We start from the raw sequence: 18,374 nt of genomic DNA on the forward strand, positions 1-18,374 counted from the left end.
TATGCTGGTCCTTGCCATTTGTGCCACGTGTGCTTAACGCGCTGTGCTACTGCCCAACTCCTTTTTTTTTTTAAAGAGTGGAACAGATATAGTGAAACATTCTTTTTTTTTTTTTTTTGCTTCCAGGGTTATCACTGGGGCTCAGTGCCTGCACTATGAATCCACTGCTCCTGGAGGCTATTTTTTCCCTTTTGTTGCCCTTGTAGTTTATCACTGTTGTTATTATTATTGTCATTGCTGTTGTTGTTGTATAGGACAGAGAGAAATCGAGAGAGGAGAGGAAGACAGAGGGGGAGAGAAAGACAGACAGCTGCTTCACTACTTGTGAAATGACCCCCTGCAGGTGGGGAGCCGGGGGCTTGAACAGGGATCCTTACTCTAGTCCTTAGGCTTTGCGCCATGTGCATTTAACCCACTGTGCTACCGCCCGGCCCCCTCCCCTTATTTCTTTTTTTTTTTTTTAACTTTTTTTATTTATTTAAAAAAGGAGACATTGCTCAACAATTTGTTTGGCTTTGTATGTTAACTCTCTTTTCAATCACCAGGTTCCAGATGCCATCAGGATGCTGGCCAGGCTTCCCTGGATTGAAGACCCCACCAATGTGTCCTGGAGCTCAGCTTCCCCAGAGACCCACCCTACTAGGGAAAGAGAGAGGCAGACTGGGAGTATGGACCGGCCAGTCAACGCTCATGTTCAGCGGGGAAGCAATTACAGAAGCCAGACCTTCCACCTTCTGCAACCCTCAATGACCCTGGGTCCATGCTCCCAGAGGGATAGAGAATGGGAAAGCTATCAGGGGAGGGGGTGGGATATGGAGATTGGGTGGTGGGAATTGTGTGGAGTTGTACCCCTCCTACCCTATGGTTTTGTTAAGTAATCCTTTCTTAAATAAAAAAAAATTAAAAAAAAAAGGAGACATTAACGAAATCATAGGATAAGAGGGGTACAACTCCACACAGTTCCCACCACCAGAACTCCGTATCCCATCCCCTCCCCTGATAGCTTTCCTATTCTTTAACCCTCTGGGAGCATGGACCCAGGGTCATTGTGGGCTGCAGAAGGTGGAAGGTCTGGCTTCTGTAATTGCTTCTCCATCCCCTTATTTCTTATATTTGATAGGACCGAGAGAAATTGAGAGGGGAGGGGAGGTAAAGAGGAAGAAAGACAGTATGTTTCTAAGGTCATTACAGGCTGGTCGTAGCCACGGGATGGCCAACTGCGTGAGTAACCTGGAGAGACTGGCAGCCTGTAGCTGTCACTCCACCTTCCTGTATCAGAACACGGGCTGTGACGCCTTTCCCTTGAATTCTCACCAGTTCCGGTTAGAATGAGTATACCAAAGTTTTGCTTATTCAGCAGGTCTCCTGGCAGTGTCGGATACTGAAGATTGTGAAAGAGACCAGTTGCTGGAGTTTTGCTTTTTCGAAAGATCTGTCACCAGCTGTCCGCAGCTGCCGCTAGGATGTGATCAGCAATATAGAGGAGAATCAAGAGGAGCCAAGCCAAGACAAGGAACAGCGTGTCGGGGCTGCAGCAGCCAGAGTCTTGAGGTTTGAAGAGTGATCCCAAGCATCCCATCTTTCTCTGGTGTTGATAAAAATTATTTTTTGGGGGGGAGTCAGGCGGTAGCGCAGCGGGTCAAGCGCACGTGGCGCAAAGCTCAAGGACCGGCGTTAAGGATCCCAGTTCGAGCCCCCGGCTCCCCACCTGCACGGGAGACACTTCATAGGCGGTGAAGCAGGTCTGCAGGTGTCCATCTTTCTCTCCCCCCCTCTGTCTTCCCCTCCTCTCTCCATTTCTCTCTGTCCTATCCAACAACGACAACATCAATAACAACAGCAATAATAAAAACAGGGGCAACAAAAGGGAAAAATAAATAAGTATAATTAAAAAATTAAAGAAAAAGCCTTAAAAAATATTTTTAAGTTAAAAAAAAGGAGGGAGAGAGACACCCGTAGGGACCTGCTTCACTGTCTCTGAAGTGTCTCCCCTGCAGGTGAGGAGGTGGGGAGCTGGGGCTTGAACCCTGGTCTTTTCCAATGGTAATGTGTGCTCCACCAGGATACCACTCCAGAAGACCCCTTCCAGCAGGATTCCACTGTCAGCTCCACACCCCATCTCTGCAGGGACCCCCCCCCCATGGCTCTGTAAGCCCCCCCAACATCCTTTTCTTTCCTTGCCTGTCCTGTCTACTCCCACGGCCCTCCCTCCACACACAAGCTGTCCTGGGGTGGCCTCTGTGTTCACAGGGTGCACTTAACCCTATCTTGGGGAGCCCCAGCTCACAGCAACCACCTAACCTCTCAGACCCCAGCTACCCAGGCCTGGAGGACTTGCAAGGGCAGGAAAAGGCAGGACAAAGTGACAAAGGGTCTTTGATTGGTTTACAGACTCGGAAACGTGTTTAATCTGGAGGTCCTCAAGTGTAACAGTCCTGCAGCTGAGTAGGACCCTGACAGCCAACTGCTGCCTGATGGGTAACCCCACATGACAGAGCAGCCCCCCTCCACACCCCTCACAGCCCAGAGCGTGTCCACAGCCTGATGTGCTGTCCAGTGGGCGTGCAGCTCCGGGCAGTGACTGTCTTTCACTTCGGAAAGCCAGGAATTTCCCACCAGTTTCCTTAACGGGAGTTTCTGGGAAGCTGCAGGCTCAGAGGCCTCCCTGGAGGCGGTGGTTGTCTCACAGCCAGAAATCTATAGGAGCACCTAGGACACAGTCGTGCTGTGGGGCCCTGGGGACAGCATGGCGGCCACCCCTGTGGGGGTCTGGCTCAAGCAGGGGGCAGGCAGCTTCCCCTCCTGGGGGCCGCCCAAGGGTGGTGGGCAGATGGATGCGAGGTGAGCCTTTGGGGGGCTGCCCAGGGGGGTGGCTGTGTCCCCACAGCAGCAGCCGCAGCAGGGCACGGCTGCGGGGGTGTCGTCCTGGCCGTGGCGCTGCTTCAGGTGGCCGCACAGGTGACAGGTGAGTGCCGAGTACACCACGCCGCTGCCCAGTTCCTCGGGGGGCGCCTCGGGGGGCGGCGGGGGCTTCACCCGAGCACCTTCGGGGGGCTCTGTGTCCAGTCCGAATGTGAACAGGGGGGCCAGGCGGGGCGAGCTGGGGGTGCCGGGGTCCCCAGGAGCCAAGCTCTGGAAGGGCCGGTAGCCCCCACCCCCGCTGGCCTGCACCCCGGGGTCTCCCCAGCAGGCGGCGCTGCAGGCCAGCAGGCCGGGGAGGGCTTTGTAGCCGGTGGCCCCGGTGCCTCCCGGGGCCCCTCTGTGTTGCAGGACCTGCAGGCGCAGCAGTGCCTCCCAGGTCTCCGGCTCGGGCTGCAGCTGGGGTGCAAGGTGCATGTCGGGGTGCACGTCGGGGTGCACGTCGGGGTGCACGTCGGGGAGCACGTCGGGGTGACCCTCCCCGGGGCCCTCGGCCGGCTGGAGGTCCGGGCTCAGGGAGTGGGTGAAGCTGCGGTAGGCGGGATTGTCCGTGACCACAGCGGGGTGCTGGGGCCCTGTGGTCCAGGGCTCCAGCTCTGGGTTCGAGGGCTGGCTCCCCGGGGGTGGAGGAGGACCAGGCACTGCGAGGTCCCCATGGTCGCCCGCCCCGAGGAGGTCCAGGAACAGGCTCCCCGCCAGCCGGGCTGCGATGTCCTCCCTGCTGCCCGGGAAGCCGCCCTTGCTGGGCTCGGGGCACAGGCTGGGCCTCTCCTCGTGCTCCCAATCCTCCTCCTCCTGCTCCTCCTCCTCCTGCTTCTGCTCCAGCCGCGGCACCTCCTGCAGCTTCACTGGCTCCACGCAGATGCTCTCGGGCCTCAGCACCATCCTGCTGACCTCCAGGGGGTGCCGCTCCCGTCCCCCGCCACCTCTCCAGGCTCCATCCGGGGCTGCCTTGAGGGGATCCTCCCCCGGTTCCTGGGGGTGCTCCAAGAGGCAGGGCAGCAGCTTGGCGAGGCACGTCTTCCAGTGTCTGCGAACACAGCGAGGCGGACCGGGGCTCAGTCTGTCCCCTTGACAAATTCCTACCCACTCTCCAAAGCCCTGCTGTGGGTCACCCCGCAGGCACCCTGCTCCATTCTGTAGGTCCCTCTGGAGCACTAGATAGGGAGCTTTTGAGAGGAAGAATCTTGTCTTTTTTTTTTTTTTTAACCAGAGCACTATTCAGCTCTAGCTTATAGTGGTGCGGGGGAGCTTGAACCTGGGACTTTGGAGCCTCAGGCATGAGAGGCTGTTTGCATAACCATTGTGCTATCTACCCTCCACCCAGGATCTTGTCTTATTTGGGGATTTTTTTTTAAGAGCTGACACTTAATATGAGCTTCGTCTGTTGATCAGAGAGCATGTCAGCCTTGTAATGGATGTGGTGACCAGCCAGACTACCCTTGCACAGATGGGACATCCCTGGAGGTTCCAACAGCCAGTCTTTCCCACACACTGTCCGTCCTGCCCGCCCTCCAAGCCTGAAGTCCCGGGACAGTATGAAGGAGAGGGCAGATGAGGAGGAAGAGAGTGAGACCACAGCCTCCTGTCACCCCCCCCACCACCACCACCACCACCAGCACCACAACACCAACCCAGCACCATCTATTTTTGGATCGACAAGAGCTGGGAGCTACATGTAAGACTTACGGGGGTTTGGCTGTCTCCTGAGTTCGGGGGCATTTCCACAGGGTCACCTAGAACAGAAAGAGAGAGGGGGCCAGTGAGATGTAGTGGAATGGCCTGCCAGCTGTGTTTTTTTTGTGTTTGGGCTGGAAAACATAGGAGCCTGGGCATCCCACAGGCCTGAGTGATGCAACCTAAGGGTTAACTTCTTAAGAGAGAGGCTGAGGGTTAATTTCTCCAGCTGGAAAGCAGCAGCAGCTGGGGATCTGGCAGTGCTGCACCAGGGTAAGTTCACATAGTGCAGAAGACCAGGCACAAGGATCCCAGTTTGAGCCCCCGGCTCCCCACCTGCAGGGGTGTCACCTCACATGTGGTGAATCAGATCTGCAGGTGTCTTATCTTCCTCTCTGTCTTCCCCTCTCCAATTCTCTTTGAGGATAACAACAGAACTAACAGCAACAACAAAAACGGAGAAAATGGCCTCCAGGAGCAGTGGATTTGTAGTGTAGGCACCGAGCCCCAGCAATAACCCTGGAGGCATAACCCTGGAGGCAAAAAGCAGCAGTGGTAGCTGGAAACAGCCACCCCCCACCCCACTCTCCTCTAAGCCATCAACTTGACCTGGGCCAGCTGCCCCTGAATCTTCTCCTCCCCCACCTGCTAAGAAGCTTCTGCTAGCAAACCCCATGGATAAGCAAGACAAAGTGTACTCTCTTCACATAGACAAAAATTCACCTTTTAAGCTTGTTGCTATGACTCACTATAGAAAAAAAGAACTTTGTGGTCCAGGAGGTGGCACAGTGGCTAAGGCACTAGATTCTCAAGCATGAGGGGTCCTGAGTTCAATCTCTGGCAGCACATGTACCAGAGTGATGTCTGGTTCAATCTCTCTCTCTCCCTCCCTCCCTCCCCTATCTTTCTCATTAATAAATAAATAAAATCTTTAAAAAAAAAAGAAAAAAGAGCTCCCGGCTCCCCACCTGCAGGGGGTCGCTTCACAGGCGGTGAAGCAGGTCTGCAGGTGTCTGTCTTTCTCTCCCCCTCTCTGTCTTCCCCTCCTCTCTCCATTTCTCTCTGTCCTATCCAACGACAATGACAATGATAACTACAACAATAAAACAACAAGGGCAACAAAAGGGAATAAATAAATATAAAAGAAAAGAAAAAGAGAACTTTAAAAAGCAAATTCACAGTATTCGTGGCCCAGTTCCTTTCTTTTTTGCTTTCTTCTTTTTTTTTTTTTAAAGATTAAATTTATTTATTAATGAGAAATATAGGAGAGAGAGAGAGAAAAAGAACCAGACGTCACTCTGTGGCACATGTGCTGCCGGGGATTGAACTTCAGGACTTCATGCTTGAGAGTCCAATGCTTTATCCACTGCTCCATCTCCTGAACCATAGCCCAGTTTCTTTAGATACCAGTGGGCTGGGTCCACTGGCATAATAAACACTCCTTCCTGCTTGAAAGCATCCACGTCTCTCATCTCCCCACCTGGCTGGGAATCCAATCATGTGAGCAGCTGTGCCTGTTTTTTTGAATCGCGATGCCCTGGCCACTCTCGAGGTGGCCCCAGACGACGAGGCTGCATGGCCACCCGTGCCCCAAAGCGCCTCCTGCCCCTTGAGTCTGGCCTGGCTGCATGATGTGCTTTGACACTAGCATCTAGCGGGGCAGGCCAGGAGTTGGCGCAGTGGACAAGGCATTGGGCTGTCAAGCACGAGGCCCCAGGTTCGATCCCCAGCATCATATATGGATGCCGCTGGGATCCTGGCTTCCAATGTGTCTCAGGATTGGAAAAAAAAAAAAGACAGTTATTGATAAATGTGGACACGCTGGTTACGTTTCCTGAGCGTGGCCCTGAACAGACAGCTCTCGCGATATTTATTCACGAAGTGAGAGCGTGAAAGGAGGAACAACATCGAAGCAATGTTGCAGGGAAGATGCAGATTGTACCCGTTCATGCTAGACCCCCAGAGCCCTCCCACTGGCTACGCGGCAGGCACAGTCACGCCCTCAGCATGTGTTCCCTGTCTGTGAGGTAACGTTTGTTTAACACATCTGCAGCTTTAGACCTCTTTGCTTTTGGGGTGAGGGGGTGGCTGTTAACCGCTTTGAAACTTGTGACACCCACCAGACACCCATGAGAGGACAGGTGCTGTAACAAGAGGGGGAACGTGAGTGACCTCAGGTGGCCTGTGTTCCTTTTGTTTGATACCTACAGCTCTTCAGTTTCCGAGGGCACAGTATATCAGAAAATAAACTTGTGGGAGTCAGGCGGTAGCACAGTGGGTTAAGCACATGTGGTGCAAAGCAAGGACCAGCATAAGGATCCCGGTTCGAGCTGCCAGCTCCCCACCTACAAAGGAGTCGCTTCACAGACGGTGAAGCAGGTCTGCAGGTGTCTGTCTTTCTCTCCCCCTCTCTGTCTTCCCCTCCTCTCTCCATTTCTCTCTGTCCTATCCAACAAAGACAACATCAATAACAATAACTACAACAATAAAACAACAAGGGCAACAAAAGGAAATAAGTAAATAAATTAAAAAAAAAAAAGAAAAGAAACTTGTGTCAAGGGGGCCAGGTGGTGGCGCACCTGGTTGAGCACATGTGTTACAGTGAGCAAGGACCTGGGTTTGAGCCCCAGTCCCCACCTGCATGGGGAAAGCTTTGCGAGTGGTGAAGCAGGGCTGCAGGTGTCTCTGTTTCTCTCCTCTACCTCCCCCTTCCCTCCTGATTTCTGGTTGTCTCTATCCAATTAAGAACAAAGACATTTTAAATAAACGTGTGTCAAGAAGTAACTGGCATTCTGATTCAGGGGCCTTCAATAGCAAGGTCTAGGCATCAAGAAATCAGGGGGGTTTCCAAGAATTCCACATGCAAGGCTTGTGGGGGGGAAACTTGAGGGAGCCCAGGCCCAGCCGGGAAAGGCCAAAGGTTGTGGAAACTTCTGGGTCCCTCTGGATCACATCTGGCTGCTGCTACAGAAACAGGTCAAGACTTTCCCGGACGTCCCAAGTGAGTTCCCAGGAGCTCTAGCCCCAGACACAGCTTCTGCCCACCCTCCCCCTCCATCCAGGACCCCTCCCCACCCCCGGCCACCCCATCCCCCCAGCCTGGCCCTACCTGCGAGTCTTGGATGATGATGGCCATGAGGGGACTGCGGGCCGGGTTGGGGATCTGGTCCCACCACTCTTTCTTAAGCCTGGAAAGGAGACAGTGTGGTTTTCTCAAAACACGGGTCAGTACTCACCCTGGAAAAAGGGGCAGAGTTCATAGCAGTCACCAGGGGCAGGAGACTGCATGGGATGGGGCTTGGGATGCCTCTTCCCCCCACCCAACCCCGACATCCCCATTCTGCAGAGGAAGAGACCGAAGTTGTGAGAAGGACAGACATTCTGCTGCTCAGAACAGGCCCTCTCCTAACCACCATCCCTCTGCCCCATGGGAGCAAGCCCTAGGGAATCCGGAGGGAGAGAAGGAAAGACACTCCAGAAGTGGAGCTTCTCCTGGTGCGGTGGGGTTCTAGGCTGGGACCTGGGTCATGCATGTGACAAAGCAGCCCGAGCCAGGACTCACTTGATGATGCTGCAGTAGCAGGACACACAGATGACCATGATGAACAGGCAGGACAGGACCACTCCTATCTCTACTCTTTCCTCTATGCGCTGCCCATGGAAGTCTGCAATCAGTAGGGACATGGTGAGCTGGCCCTCTGTGCTACTTTCTTTTTAAAAATTTTAATTATTATCATCATCCTTAATTATTATTAAGGATGATGATAATAATAATTATTATTAGCTTAGCTCTGGCTGATGGTGGTGCTGGGGGTTGAACCTGAGACTTCAAAGCCTCAGGCAAGAGAGGTTTTTTTTTTTTTTTTTTTTTTTTGCAGAAACATTATACTGTCTCCGCAGCCTGCTATACTATTTTCTTTAGGATTTAATTATTTTTTAAAAAAGATTTATTTATGTATTCCCTTTTGTTGCCCTTGTGGATTTATTGTTTTTGTAGTTATTATTGTTGTTGTTATTGCTATCGTCGTTGTTGGACAGGACAGAGAGAAATGGAGAGAGGAGGGGAAGACAGAGAGGGGGAGAGAAAGATAGACACCTGCAGACCTGCTTCACCAAAGCGGCCCCCCTGCAGGTGGGGAGCTGGTGGCCCGAACTGGGATCCTTACGCTGGTCCTTGTGCTTTGCACCATGTACGCTTAGCCCGCTGCGCTACCTCTTGACTCCCAGGATTTAATTATCTTACGAGACCTTTCTCTCTGGTTATATGTGGTGGTGGGGATTGAACCTGGGACCTCAGGCATGCAAGGAAGTGATTTATACATCACTGTTTGTTTTCTTTTTTCCTCCAAGGTTATCGTTGAGGCTCCAGCACTATGAATCCACTGCTCCTAGAGGCCATTTTCTCCATTTTTTTAATTGGATAGGACAGAGAGAAATCGAGAGGGGAGGGGAAGACAGAGGAGGAGGAAACATAGACACCTGCAGACCTGCTTCACCGCCTGTGAAGTGACTCCCCTGCAAGTGGGGAGCTGAAGGCTTGAGCCAGGATCTTTGTGTGGGTCCTTGCGCTTCATACTGTGAGTGCTTAACCAGGTGCATCACCGCCTCTTCCCACCACCACCACCACTACACGACTAATCCCCGTGATTTGTGGACTTAACTTGTCCTGCAGCCCAGGCCAGTTGACCAGTTGGTCACTCCGTTCCTGGCAGCTGGAGGCGAGTTATGGCGTGGAAACCCAGGTGCTTGGCCAGGGAGGGGGGAAGGCTGCCTCTGCTCACAGGATAAAGGTGGGAAGCAGTGATTCCATCTGCCTGGGACTCGGGACAAATACTCACAGTTCTTCCACCGGATGCTGGCGCTCCAGTCACTCCACGTACCACTGTAGCCCTGAGCCAAAGCCTTCACCCGGGCACTGTACCAGGCCTCAGACTGTAGGGTGGAGCCTGCAATCTGCAGGATCATCTCGTTGTAGGTGATGTTATAGATCTTGAACTGGGAGAGGAAGGCAAGTGTCAGGGTGTGGAGGCAGGGGAAAGAAGTCCCAGCTCCTGCACTGGCTGTGGTCCCTGAGCGGATCCTTCAGTGCAAAGGATCCTGGGAGGCGGCTGGGCAGTGGCACACCTGGTTAAGCGCACATAGTGCTAAGCACAAGAACCCACACAAGGATCCTGTTTCAAGCTCCTGACTCCCCACCTTCTGGGGGTACACTTCACAAGTGGTGAAGCAGATCTGCAGGTCTCTCTCTCTCCCTCTCTCTCTGTCTCTCTCATCTCCAGGGTTATCACTGGGGTTCGGTGCTGGCATTATGAATCAACTGCTCCTAGCAGCCATCTTTCTTTCTTTTCTTTCTTTCTTTCTTCCTTTCTTTCTTTCTTTCTACTGGATAGAGACAAAGAGAAATTTGAGAGGAGAGGGAGATAGAAAGGGAGGAAGACATAGACACCTGCTGACCTGCTTCACTGTTTGTGAAGCAACCCCCTTCAGGTGGGAAGCCAGGGGGTTGAACAGAGATCCTTGTGTGGGTCGCTGCACTTAGCCTGGCCCTGGTGTCTCTCTTTCTCTCTCCTCCTCCTCTCTCAATTTCTCTCTGTCCTATCTAATAAAATGGGAGGGGGGGAATGGCCACCAGGAACAGCGGATTCATAGTGTCAGCACCAAGCCCCAGTGATGCCCCTGGAGGCAAAAAAAAAAAAAAAAAAAGTGAGGCTTTGATTCTCTCTTTCTCTAAATGTCTCCTAATATTTATTTATTGGCGAGAGACAGAGAGAAATTAAGAGGGGAAAGAAAGGGACAGTGGGAGAGAGACAGAGAGACACCTGCAGCCCTGCTTCACCACTGGTGAAGTTTCCCCCTCTGCAGGTGGAGACCAGGGGCTTGAACCTGGGACCTTGCACATGGTAATGTATGTGGCTCAGCCAGATGCACCACTGCCTAGTGCTCACGTGTGCTGTCTCTTTCTCAAGAACAGATATCTACGGAACATCGAAATTAAAGAGAACAAAAGGCCAAACTCAGGGAGATGCCCGATATGATAAACCCAGACCAGCACCAAGGACACAGCCTGACCTCTTGATGCTCAGATCCGGGCCACCCCGTCCTTCTCTCTTCTCCTTTAGCCAATGCCAAACTCAACTGAGCTACTAGAGAATCACGGACCGGCCCCACCCACCACTCACTGGGGAGGAACTTCCAAGCTCTGCCATTAACTGAAAGAGGGAAGAGACAGGGCAGGAGAGGGAGAAGCTCCCTGGGTGAGTGCTTGCCAGGCTAGCCTTTATATCTTAGAAACCGGAAGTGGCAAGTGGGAAAAGGAAATGGCTAGGAGAGGGGGTGGAGAAAAGAGCAGGAAGGTAGCAAGCTTCCCTAGCAGCTGTTGCGAAGGTTCTAACCAGTGGGATTAAACCATACCCTGCAGGCAGAGCAGGTCTCAGGCAAAACAATAATGATGTAAATAGACCACAGCATCAAGCAATGCGGCATGGAACAGGGGGCAGCTGGCGTAGTGCCCAACAGGTGCTGGCCACCCGGGCTCAAGCCCAGCACGGAGTGGGAGATGCTATGACAGTGGAGGAGGTGGGTGGGTGCTGTGACGTCTCTCTGAATTGGAAATTGCTCGCCTGGTAGTACACAGCCCTGCCATGGCACCCCTCCCCCAGGTCTGATCCCGCCCCCACCGCCCTGGAGAAAGCCCCTGTGCTATGGTCTTTCTCTCTCTCTCTCACAGTCAGTCTGGGATAGTGCCACTCCCACCCAGATGATAACAACAACAAACCCAAATAAATTCTGCGTTCAAGATGGATTCTGAGAACGAGTCAGCATGAGAATCCTGGCCCGGGATGGGGGCGGGGCACCCCCAGTGGCTTTCCCTCCTCCCCAGACTCTGGTTCTCCATAGCTATGCCCATCTGCCTGGTGTTATGTAACAACCCCTCAGGGTTCCTGCAGGAACTGGGGGCCACAGGAGGGGTCCAGCAGAGCCAGGAAGGGGCTGGGGGAGGCCAGGATGGGGAGGGAGGTTGCTTCTCTTTTCCAAAAACCCAAAAGCAGGAGGCCACAGCTGCCTCTGGCTGCCAGTGCATTTGGACAGAGAGCCAGTGGAGAGCAGGAAATTGGGAAATGCTGATTCCAAAGCAGAGAGAGACATGGGGGGGAGGTAGAGGACCAGGGCTTCTGAGGAACTACTTGCGGTTGGTTGGTGTTTGCTAACAAGAGGCCAGGTGTTCTGGAGGTCACCCAAAGAGAATCACCCGGGAGGGGGGGCTCAGTTCCAATATCCCAGCTCCTCCCACCATTCCTTCTCTTCCTTCCTTCCTTTTTTTTCTATCTAATTATTTTCTGCTTATTTATTTATTTGTTGTTGCCACCAGTGTTATGGCTGAGGCATTGTGATGGCATGAAGAATTCACTGTTCCCAGCAACCTTTTTTCCTTTTTGATAGAATTAAAGATAAAGGAAGGGGGAGATAGGTCAGAAAGAGATCAGAGACACCTGCAAGCCTGCTTCACCACTCATGACTTGTGAAGTGACCCCCCCCCCCCCCGCACATGGGGGACCGGTAGCTTGAACCTGTATCCTTGCGCTTTGTACTATGTGCACTTAACCCGGTGCACCACTGCCCAGCCCCTCCACCTCCATTTCTAACTGGGCAGTCGTGGACACTTACAGAGCTGGAAGTCAGGATGCAGAGCAAGCCCTTCCCCTGGCTGAGCTCAGGTCCTCCCCGGGCTGTGTGGGCAGCCTCTGCTAGTGTTTACTGAACGGTTCCTGTCAGTCTGCTCTGCTCTGTATGTAATAATGATAAATGAATAAATTCTATTTCTTATTATAAGGAGAAGAGAGAGAGAAGCAAAGCATGACTCTGGTTCATGTGCTGCAGGGGATCAAGCTTAGGAGACCAGTGCTTCACCCACTGTGCTACCTCCCAAGGTCTCAGGAGGTGACAGAAGGTACTGAGAGGTGTCAAGGTCCCAAGAGGTAAGAGGGTCCCAAAAGATGACAAGGGCCTGAGAAGTGGCAGAGGGCCTCAGGAGGTGATAGAGGGTCCCAAGAGGTGACAGAGGGTCCCAAGAGGTGACCGAGGGTCCCAAGAAGTGACGGAAGGTCCCAAGAGATGACAGAGGGTCTCAAGAGGTGACAGGGTCCCAAGAGGTGACAGAAGGCCTCAAGAGGTGGCAGAGGGTCCCAGGAGGTGACAGTGGGTCCTGGTGGCTGACAGAGGGTCCTGAGAGATGGCAGAAGGTCCTGAGAGGTGTCAGGGAGGGGCTGCGCCCACTCACATCCGCAGGGTCATCCACTTTGGAGACATTGACCAGATAGAGCAGCTCGTTCAGATAGTCCTCAGCGTTGTAAGAGGTGTTCCATGTCAGCACCCACATGTTGGTGACTTTGTGAACCCCGAGGTTTATGGGGGCCTTGGGCTTCACTGTGGAGACAAAGGACAGATGGGGTGAAGGGCTCGTCTGGACATGGGGACTCCCCACCTCAGACCACGGAGTGTGGAGGTCGCAGTCACCCCCACAGATGAGAGCCCATGGATGGGAGTTCCCACCCAGGTGGAACTGGGATTATAACCTTCACCCAAGTGGCCCAGGTCCTGGAGCCCCGCCCCTAACCCAACCCCCAGCCATGGACCCACCCCCAGCGCCATGAGCCCGCCCCCTAGCCACGCCCCCCAGCACATGAGCCCGCCCCTAGAACGCCCCCAGTGTAGTGAGCCCACCCCTAGCCACGCCCATGTCTCCGCCCTCTGGAGCTCTGGTCCCACCCCCACTCCCACAGCCCCGCCCCCGGGCCCACTGACCATGCTGGGAGGGCCTGAAGGAGCCATTCCACAGCAGCTGCTCCCCAGCCCACAGGTCCAGCTGGTAGGTATCCCCCGCCACGATGATGTCCATGGGCATGATGCACCTGCACCACGTGCCAGCTTGGTTCTCAGGCACACACGTGTGGTTCCTGCACGATGACACAGAGGCTGTGTGAGACTGGCACGTGCACTTGTCTTCGGAACCACACATCCTCCTGGACTCCCAGTCCATCGCCCTGCATCCAGGGGCAGATGTGAGGGAGCCGACTGGCCAGGGTGGGGTGGCCCTGGGACTGTCATCGTCCCTGCCATCCCGAGAGCCAAGGGAAGGGAAGGGCTGCGGCACTGAGGGAGCGTGTCTCTGGTTCATGAGCTGTGGCATGGCCACCAGGCCATCCCCTGTGACATATTAATCCTGACCACACCTCACAGAATAGGTCAAATATCTTCTGCAAAGTGCTCGACAGCAAACTTTCGGGGCTTTGAGAGTCTCACCATTTCTTTGCCAACAGTGCAGGTGTGCTGACACAGCACAAAAACAGTCAAGGACAGGGACAGAATGAAATGTGCCTGTGTGCCAATACAACTTTATTTATAAAAACAAGTTCCCACCGGGAGTCGGCGGTAGCGCAGTGGGTTAAGCGCAAGTGCCAGCATAAGGATCCCGGTTTGACCCCCAGCTCCCCACCTGCAGGGGAGAAGCAGGTCTGCAGGTGTCTATCTTTCTCTCCCCTTCTCTGTCTTCCCCTCCTCTCTCCATTTCTCTCTGTCCTATCTAATAACAACGACATCAATAACAACAACAATAACTACAACAATAAAACAACTAGGGTAACAAAAAGGGAATAAATGTTAAAAAAAATTTTTTTAAGTTCCCACGTTCAGCGGAGAAGCAATTACAGAAGCCAGACCTTCCACCTTCTGCATCCCACAATGACCCTGGGTTCATACTCCCAGAGGGATAAAGAACAGGAAAGCTATCGGGGGAGGGGATGGGATACAGAGTTCTGGTGGTGGGAATTGTGTGAAGTTGTACCCCTCTTATCCTATGGTTTAGTCAATGTTTCCTTTTTATAAATTAAAAAAATTAAAAATAAAAAAGTGGTGGGCCACATTTAGCCCCTGGGCACATGGTTTACAGACTCTCCTGGCCTAGGTCAATGCTAGCTACCACCTTTGCCCATGTACCCTATATTCCAGAGTGCTGTGTGCTCCATGGGCCCTTGTGGTTACACGCTGGGTGTCTCTACTCATGTGCTGAATACAACCCATAATGATGCCCAGTGTAACAGGGATTCTCCCAGAGAAACATCTAGAACCAGGTATCCCATGTTGCGTGGCCCATAGTCAACTCGACACTAGACTGTGCCCCACCCTCTCACCCACCGCCAAGCAGTACCTAGTTCAACAGTTCTCAGAGGGCAGGGGTCCACAGGGTCAACTATTTGCATCAGAAATGTTAAGCTGTTAATTGCCATTTTCACTAGTTCTCATAATCTGAGTTTTCCAGAGGCTATGTGACATATCAGTGTTGAGGATGTGTATTGATACAAGTGTAAATTTCTATCTTAATTTCAAACAGGGGAACTGGCACCAGACAGAATCACCCTAGACAAAAATGAGTGAGGTTCTCACAATTTTTCTTTCTTCTTTTTTTTTTTTTTTTTTGCCTCCAAGGTTACTGCGGGGGCTCGGTGTCTGCATCATGAATCCATTGCTCCTGGAGGCTGTTTTTTCCCCTTTGTTGCCCTGGTTGCTTTATCATTGTTGTGGTTATTGCTATTATTGATGTTGTTGTTGGATAGGACAGAGAGAAATGGAGAGAGGAGGGGGAGAGAAAGATAGACAACGTGTGGACCTGCTTCACCGCCTGTGAAGCGACTTCCCTGCAGGTGGGGAGCCGGGGGCTTGAACCGGGATCCTTATGCCAGTCCTTGCGCTTTGTGCCATGTGCGCTTAACCCGCTGCGATACCACCCGACTCCATTATTATTATTATTATTATTATCTGCCAGGGCTTAGTATGTTTCCTGCATGTTTCCACTGATCCCAGAGGACTTTTCTTCTCCCCTACCCCCCTTTTCCCCCCAGATAGAAAGCAAGAGACAGAAAGAGACACCACAGCACTGCTCCACTGCTTCTGAAGCTCACCCTTTGCATGGCATTCCCATCCCCTGGCCAGGGGCTCAAGCCTGGGTCCTTGCAGGTGTGTTCTACCAGGTGAGCTGTCCCCTGGTCCCCATACTGGCTGTGTCCTGCACAGGCAGTGGCCCGTCTGGGACACCCTGCCAGGCAAGTTGTAGCTAACTGCACTCAGCACCATCAGCTCCAGCTCAGGACACTGCCAACCCCCACCCCCATGCCCAACCTCGAAGTAGACCTACCCCTCCTCCTCAAAGCTGAACTTCAGCTGGTAGGACAGGTGGAGCTGGGCACTGCAGTTGGTGGGGACATCCATCTTCCACTCGCAGACAGAAGTGTTGTAGTAATCACTGTAGCAGGTGGGTTCATCCAGGACCCGGATGCTCCCTGGGGGCACAGGGAGAGGGCGCCATGAGCAAAGGAGACAGATGGCACTGGGACAAGTCAGGGAGAAAAGCCAAAAAGGACCCATCCTAAGGGCCCCAGAATGAAACAAGGAAGTCACAGTGCCAGGTTGAGTTCTGAGCACATCTTCACACAACTGGGGTCAGGAGACACAGGGAGATTTCTGAAGCTGAAGAAAACTTCCTTGGGCTCAAGGTCTCTTATTGGGATAGACCAAATGCACCTTTATCACGTGCAAACTCAACCATCTGCCCTTAGCCAGATGGTCTACCTTATCTCAGGAGGGAGTGCTGGTCAACCACATCTCAGGAGGGAGTGCTGGTCAACCACATCTCAGGAGGGAGTGCTGGTCTACCCTATCTCAGGAGGGAGTGCTGGTCAACCACATCTCAGAAAAGAGTGCTGGTCAACCACATCTCAGAAAGGAGTGCTGGTCTACCACATCTCAGAAGGGAGTGCTGGTCTACCTTATATCAGGAGGGAGTGATGGTCTACCAGCAGTGTGAGATGGGCAGGGGCTCTACCTGTCTGCTCACCCCTGGCCCCAGCTATGCCCCACCCTCTCTGTACTCTAGGCACCCTGGCCCTCTGGCTTCTGCCTCCTGCTAGGTTCTACCAATGTCAGAGATCAGGTAGAGATGGAGTCTGAGTCCCACTAGATGGGGACTGGATTTGCCAAGTCATCTGTGAGCTGCAGAACCCCACCCCCACCCCATGCCCACTTGCTCCCTGGAACCTGGTCCAAGAACAAGGCCCTCCACCTGTACCTTTGTCACTGCATAAAGGACCGACCATGCTAAAGAAAGTCTTTGATAGTTTAATGAAAAACCTCAAACTCAACCCTCATCATGCATTCCTGACCCCCAACTGCCCCTCTACCCCAAAACTCAGGATCCCGGAAGTCCGGTGGTAGCACAACAGGTTAAACGCAGGTGGCGTGAAGTACAAAAACCGGCGTAAGGATCCCAGTTCGAGCCCCCAGCTCCCCACCTGCAGGGGAGTAGCTTCACAAGTGGTGAAGCAGGTCTGTAGGTGTCTATCTTTCTCTCTCCCCTTCTCTGTCTTCCCCTCCTCTCTCCATTTCACTCTGTCCTATCCAACAACGACATCAATAAAAACAACAACAACAACAAAAAAAAAAACTCAGGATCCCCTCTCAGACATGACAGGACAGAAACCAGAATTGTCCCTGGCACAGCCCCTCCCTCCTTTTCTCTCTCCTCAGGCCTAGTCTGCCTCCCCTCTCCCCTCCTGATGGGTCCATCAAGCTCCTTTCATCTCCTCTAACTGGAGGGACAACTTTTGATGCAATTCACCATCTCAATGTTCTTTCTCTCCTTCTCTGTCTTCCCCCTCTCCTACTGGTTTCTCTGTCTCTACCCAAGATATAAATAAATATTTAAAATAAATAAATCTGGGGTCAGGCGGTAGCGCAGTGGGTTAAGTGCACATGGTGCGAAGCGCAAGGACCGGGCGTAAGGATCCGGGTTTGAGCCCCCGTCTCCCCACCTGCAGGGGGGTCGCTTCACTAGCAGTGAAGCAGGTCTGCAGGTGTCTTTCTTTCTCTCCCCCTCTCTGTCTTCCCCTCCTCTCTCCATTTCTCTCTGTGCTATCCAACAATGACAACATCAATAACAACAATAATAATAACTACAACAACAATACAACAGCAAGGGCAACAAAAGGGTAAAAAAAAATGGCCTCCAGGAGCAGTGAATTCCTGGTGCAGGCACTGAGCCCCAATAATAACCCTGGAGGCAAAATAAATAAATCGAAAAGAAAATAACAATCCTTAAACAGTGTTAGCTGCATGAATGAATGAATGAGTGAGTGAATGAATGGATGAATGAGTGAGAGGTGGTGACTTACCACAGCCTGCCAGCCACACCAGCATCAGACAGCTCACAGAGAGTGTGAGCCAGGAGCTCGGCTGCCCCATTGGGAGACGCTACGACACCTGCTGAGACAGAGCCGCCCAGTTAGTGCTGGCAGCTGGCCAGCCTGTCCCCATTGCCAGAGTCACCTTGTTTGCACAAATGCCCCCCCCCCAACCTGGGCCCCTGCCAGCAAAAGCCATCCAAGGTCAGCAGAGCTCTGTTCACAGGCGTGACACACACTCAGGTGCAGAGCGAGAGCCAAACCCTGGTCCCCAAGGACGCTTCTGGACAAACATCCCAGTGCTTGTTGAGTATGAGCAGTCACTCAGGCTTCTGGGAGTTCATCAGGCACATGTAAGTGTCAAGGTTCTGAAAAAGTCCTGCAATGAAGCAACTTACCTCCTCTTCTTCCTGTAACCCAACATGTACCGATTCTGTTTCCATCTCCAGCGTGTGTGTGTGTGTGTGTGTGTGTGTGTGTGTGTGTGTTCACACGAGCTCCATTAATCTCCAGCCAGACTTGGAATTCTTTAAAATATACTTTGGAAAT

At 52.8% G+C, this 18,374-nt stretch overlaps 1 protein-coding gene across 2 annotated transcripts in view; it reads right to left on the bottom strand.

Annotated features, from left to right (window-relative positions):
* Positions 1-2,375: 2,375 nt before the first annotated feature.
* The window catches only part of IL4R (interleukin 4 receptor), a 34,249-nt gene continuing 18,250 nt past the window's right edge, over positions 2,376-18,374 (bottom strand). Inside the window, exons 2-10 of one of the 2 annotated variants that reach the window (XM_060172757.1) lie at positions 17,817-17,904; positions 15,785-15,929; positions 13,399-13,550; positions 12,875-13,020; positions 9,435-9,591; positions 8,159-8,261; positions 7,706-7,784; positions 4,609-4,655; positions 2,376-3,949 (exon numbers count right to left, since the gene is read on the bottom strand). In XM_060172757.1, the coding sequence (XP_060028740.1) occupies positions 2,710-3,949; positions 4,609-4,655; positions 7,706-7,784; positions 8,159-8,261; positions 9,435-9,591; positions 12,875-13,020; positions 13,399-13,550; positions 15,785-15,929; positions 17,817-17,886 (2,139 nt within the window). In that variant the 5' untranslated portion in view covers positions 17,887-17,904 and the 3' untranslated portion in view covers positions 2,376-2,709. Of the gene's footprint in view, positions 3,950-4,608; positions 4,656-7,705; positions 7,785-8,158; positions 8,262-9,434; positions 9,592-12,874; positions 13,021-13,398; positions 13,551-15,784; positions 15,930-17,816; positions 17,908-18,374 lie in introns of both variants that reach the window. The other variant, XM_060172758.1, reaches the window with a different exon arrangement.

Source organism: Erinaceus europaeus, chromosome 15 (genome assembly GCF_950295315.1).
Source record: "Erinaceus europaeus chromosome 15, mEriEur2.1, whole genome shotgun sequence".
Classification (NCBI taxonomy): Eukaryota; Metazoa; Chordata; class Mammalia; order Eulipotyphla; family Erinaceidae; genus Erinaceus; species Erinaceus europaeus.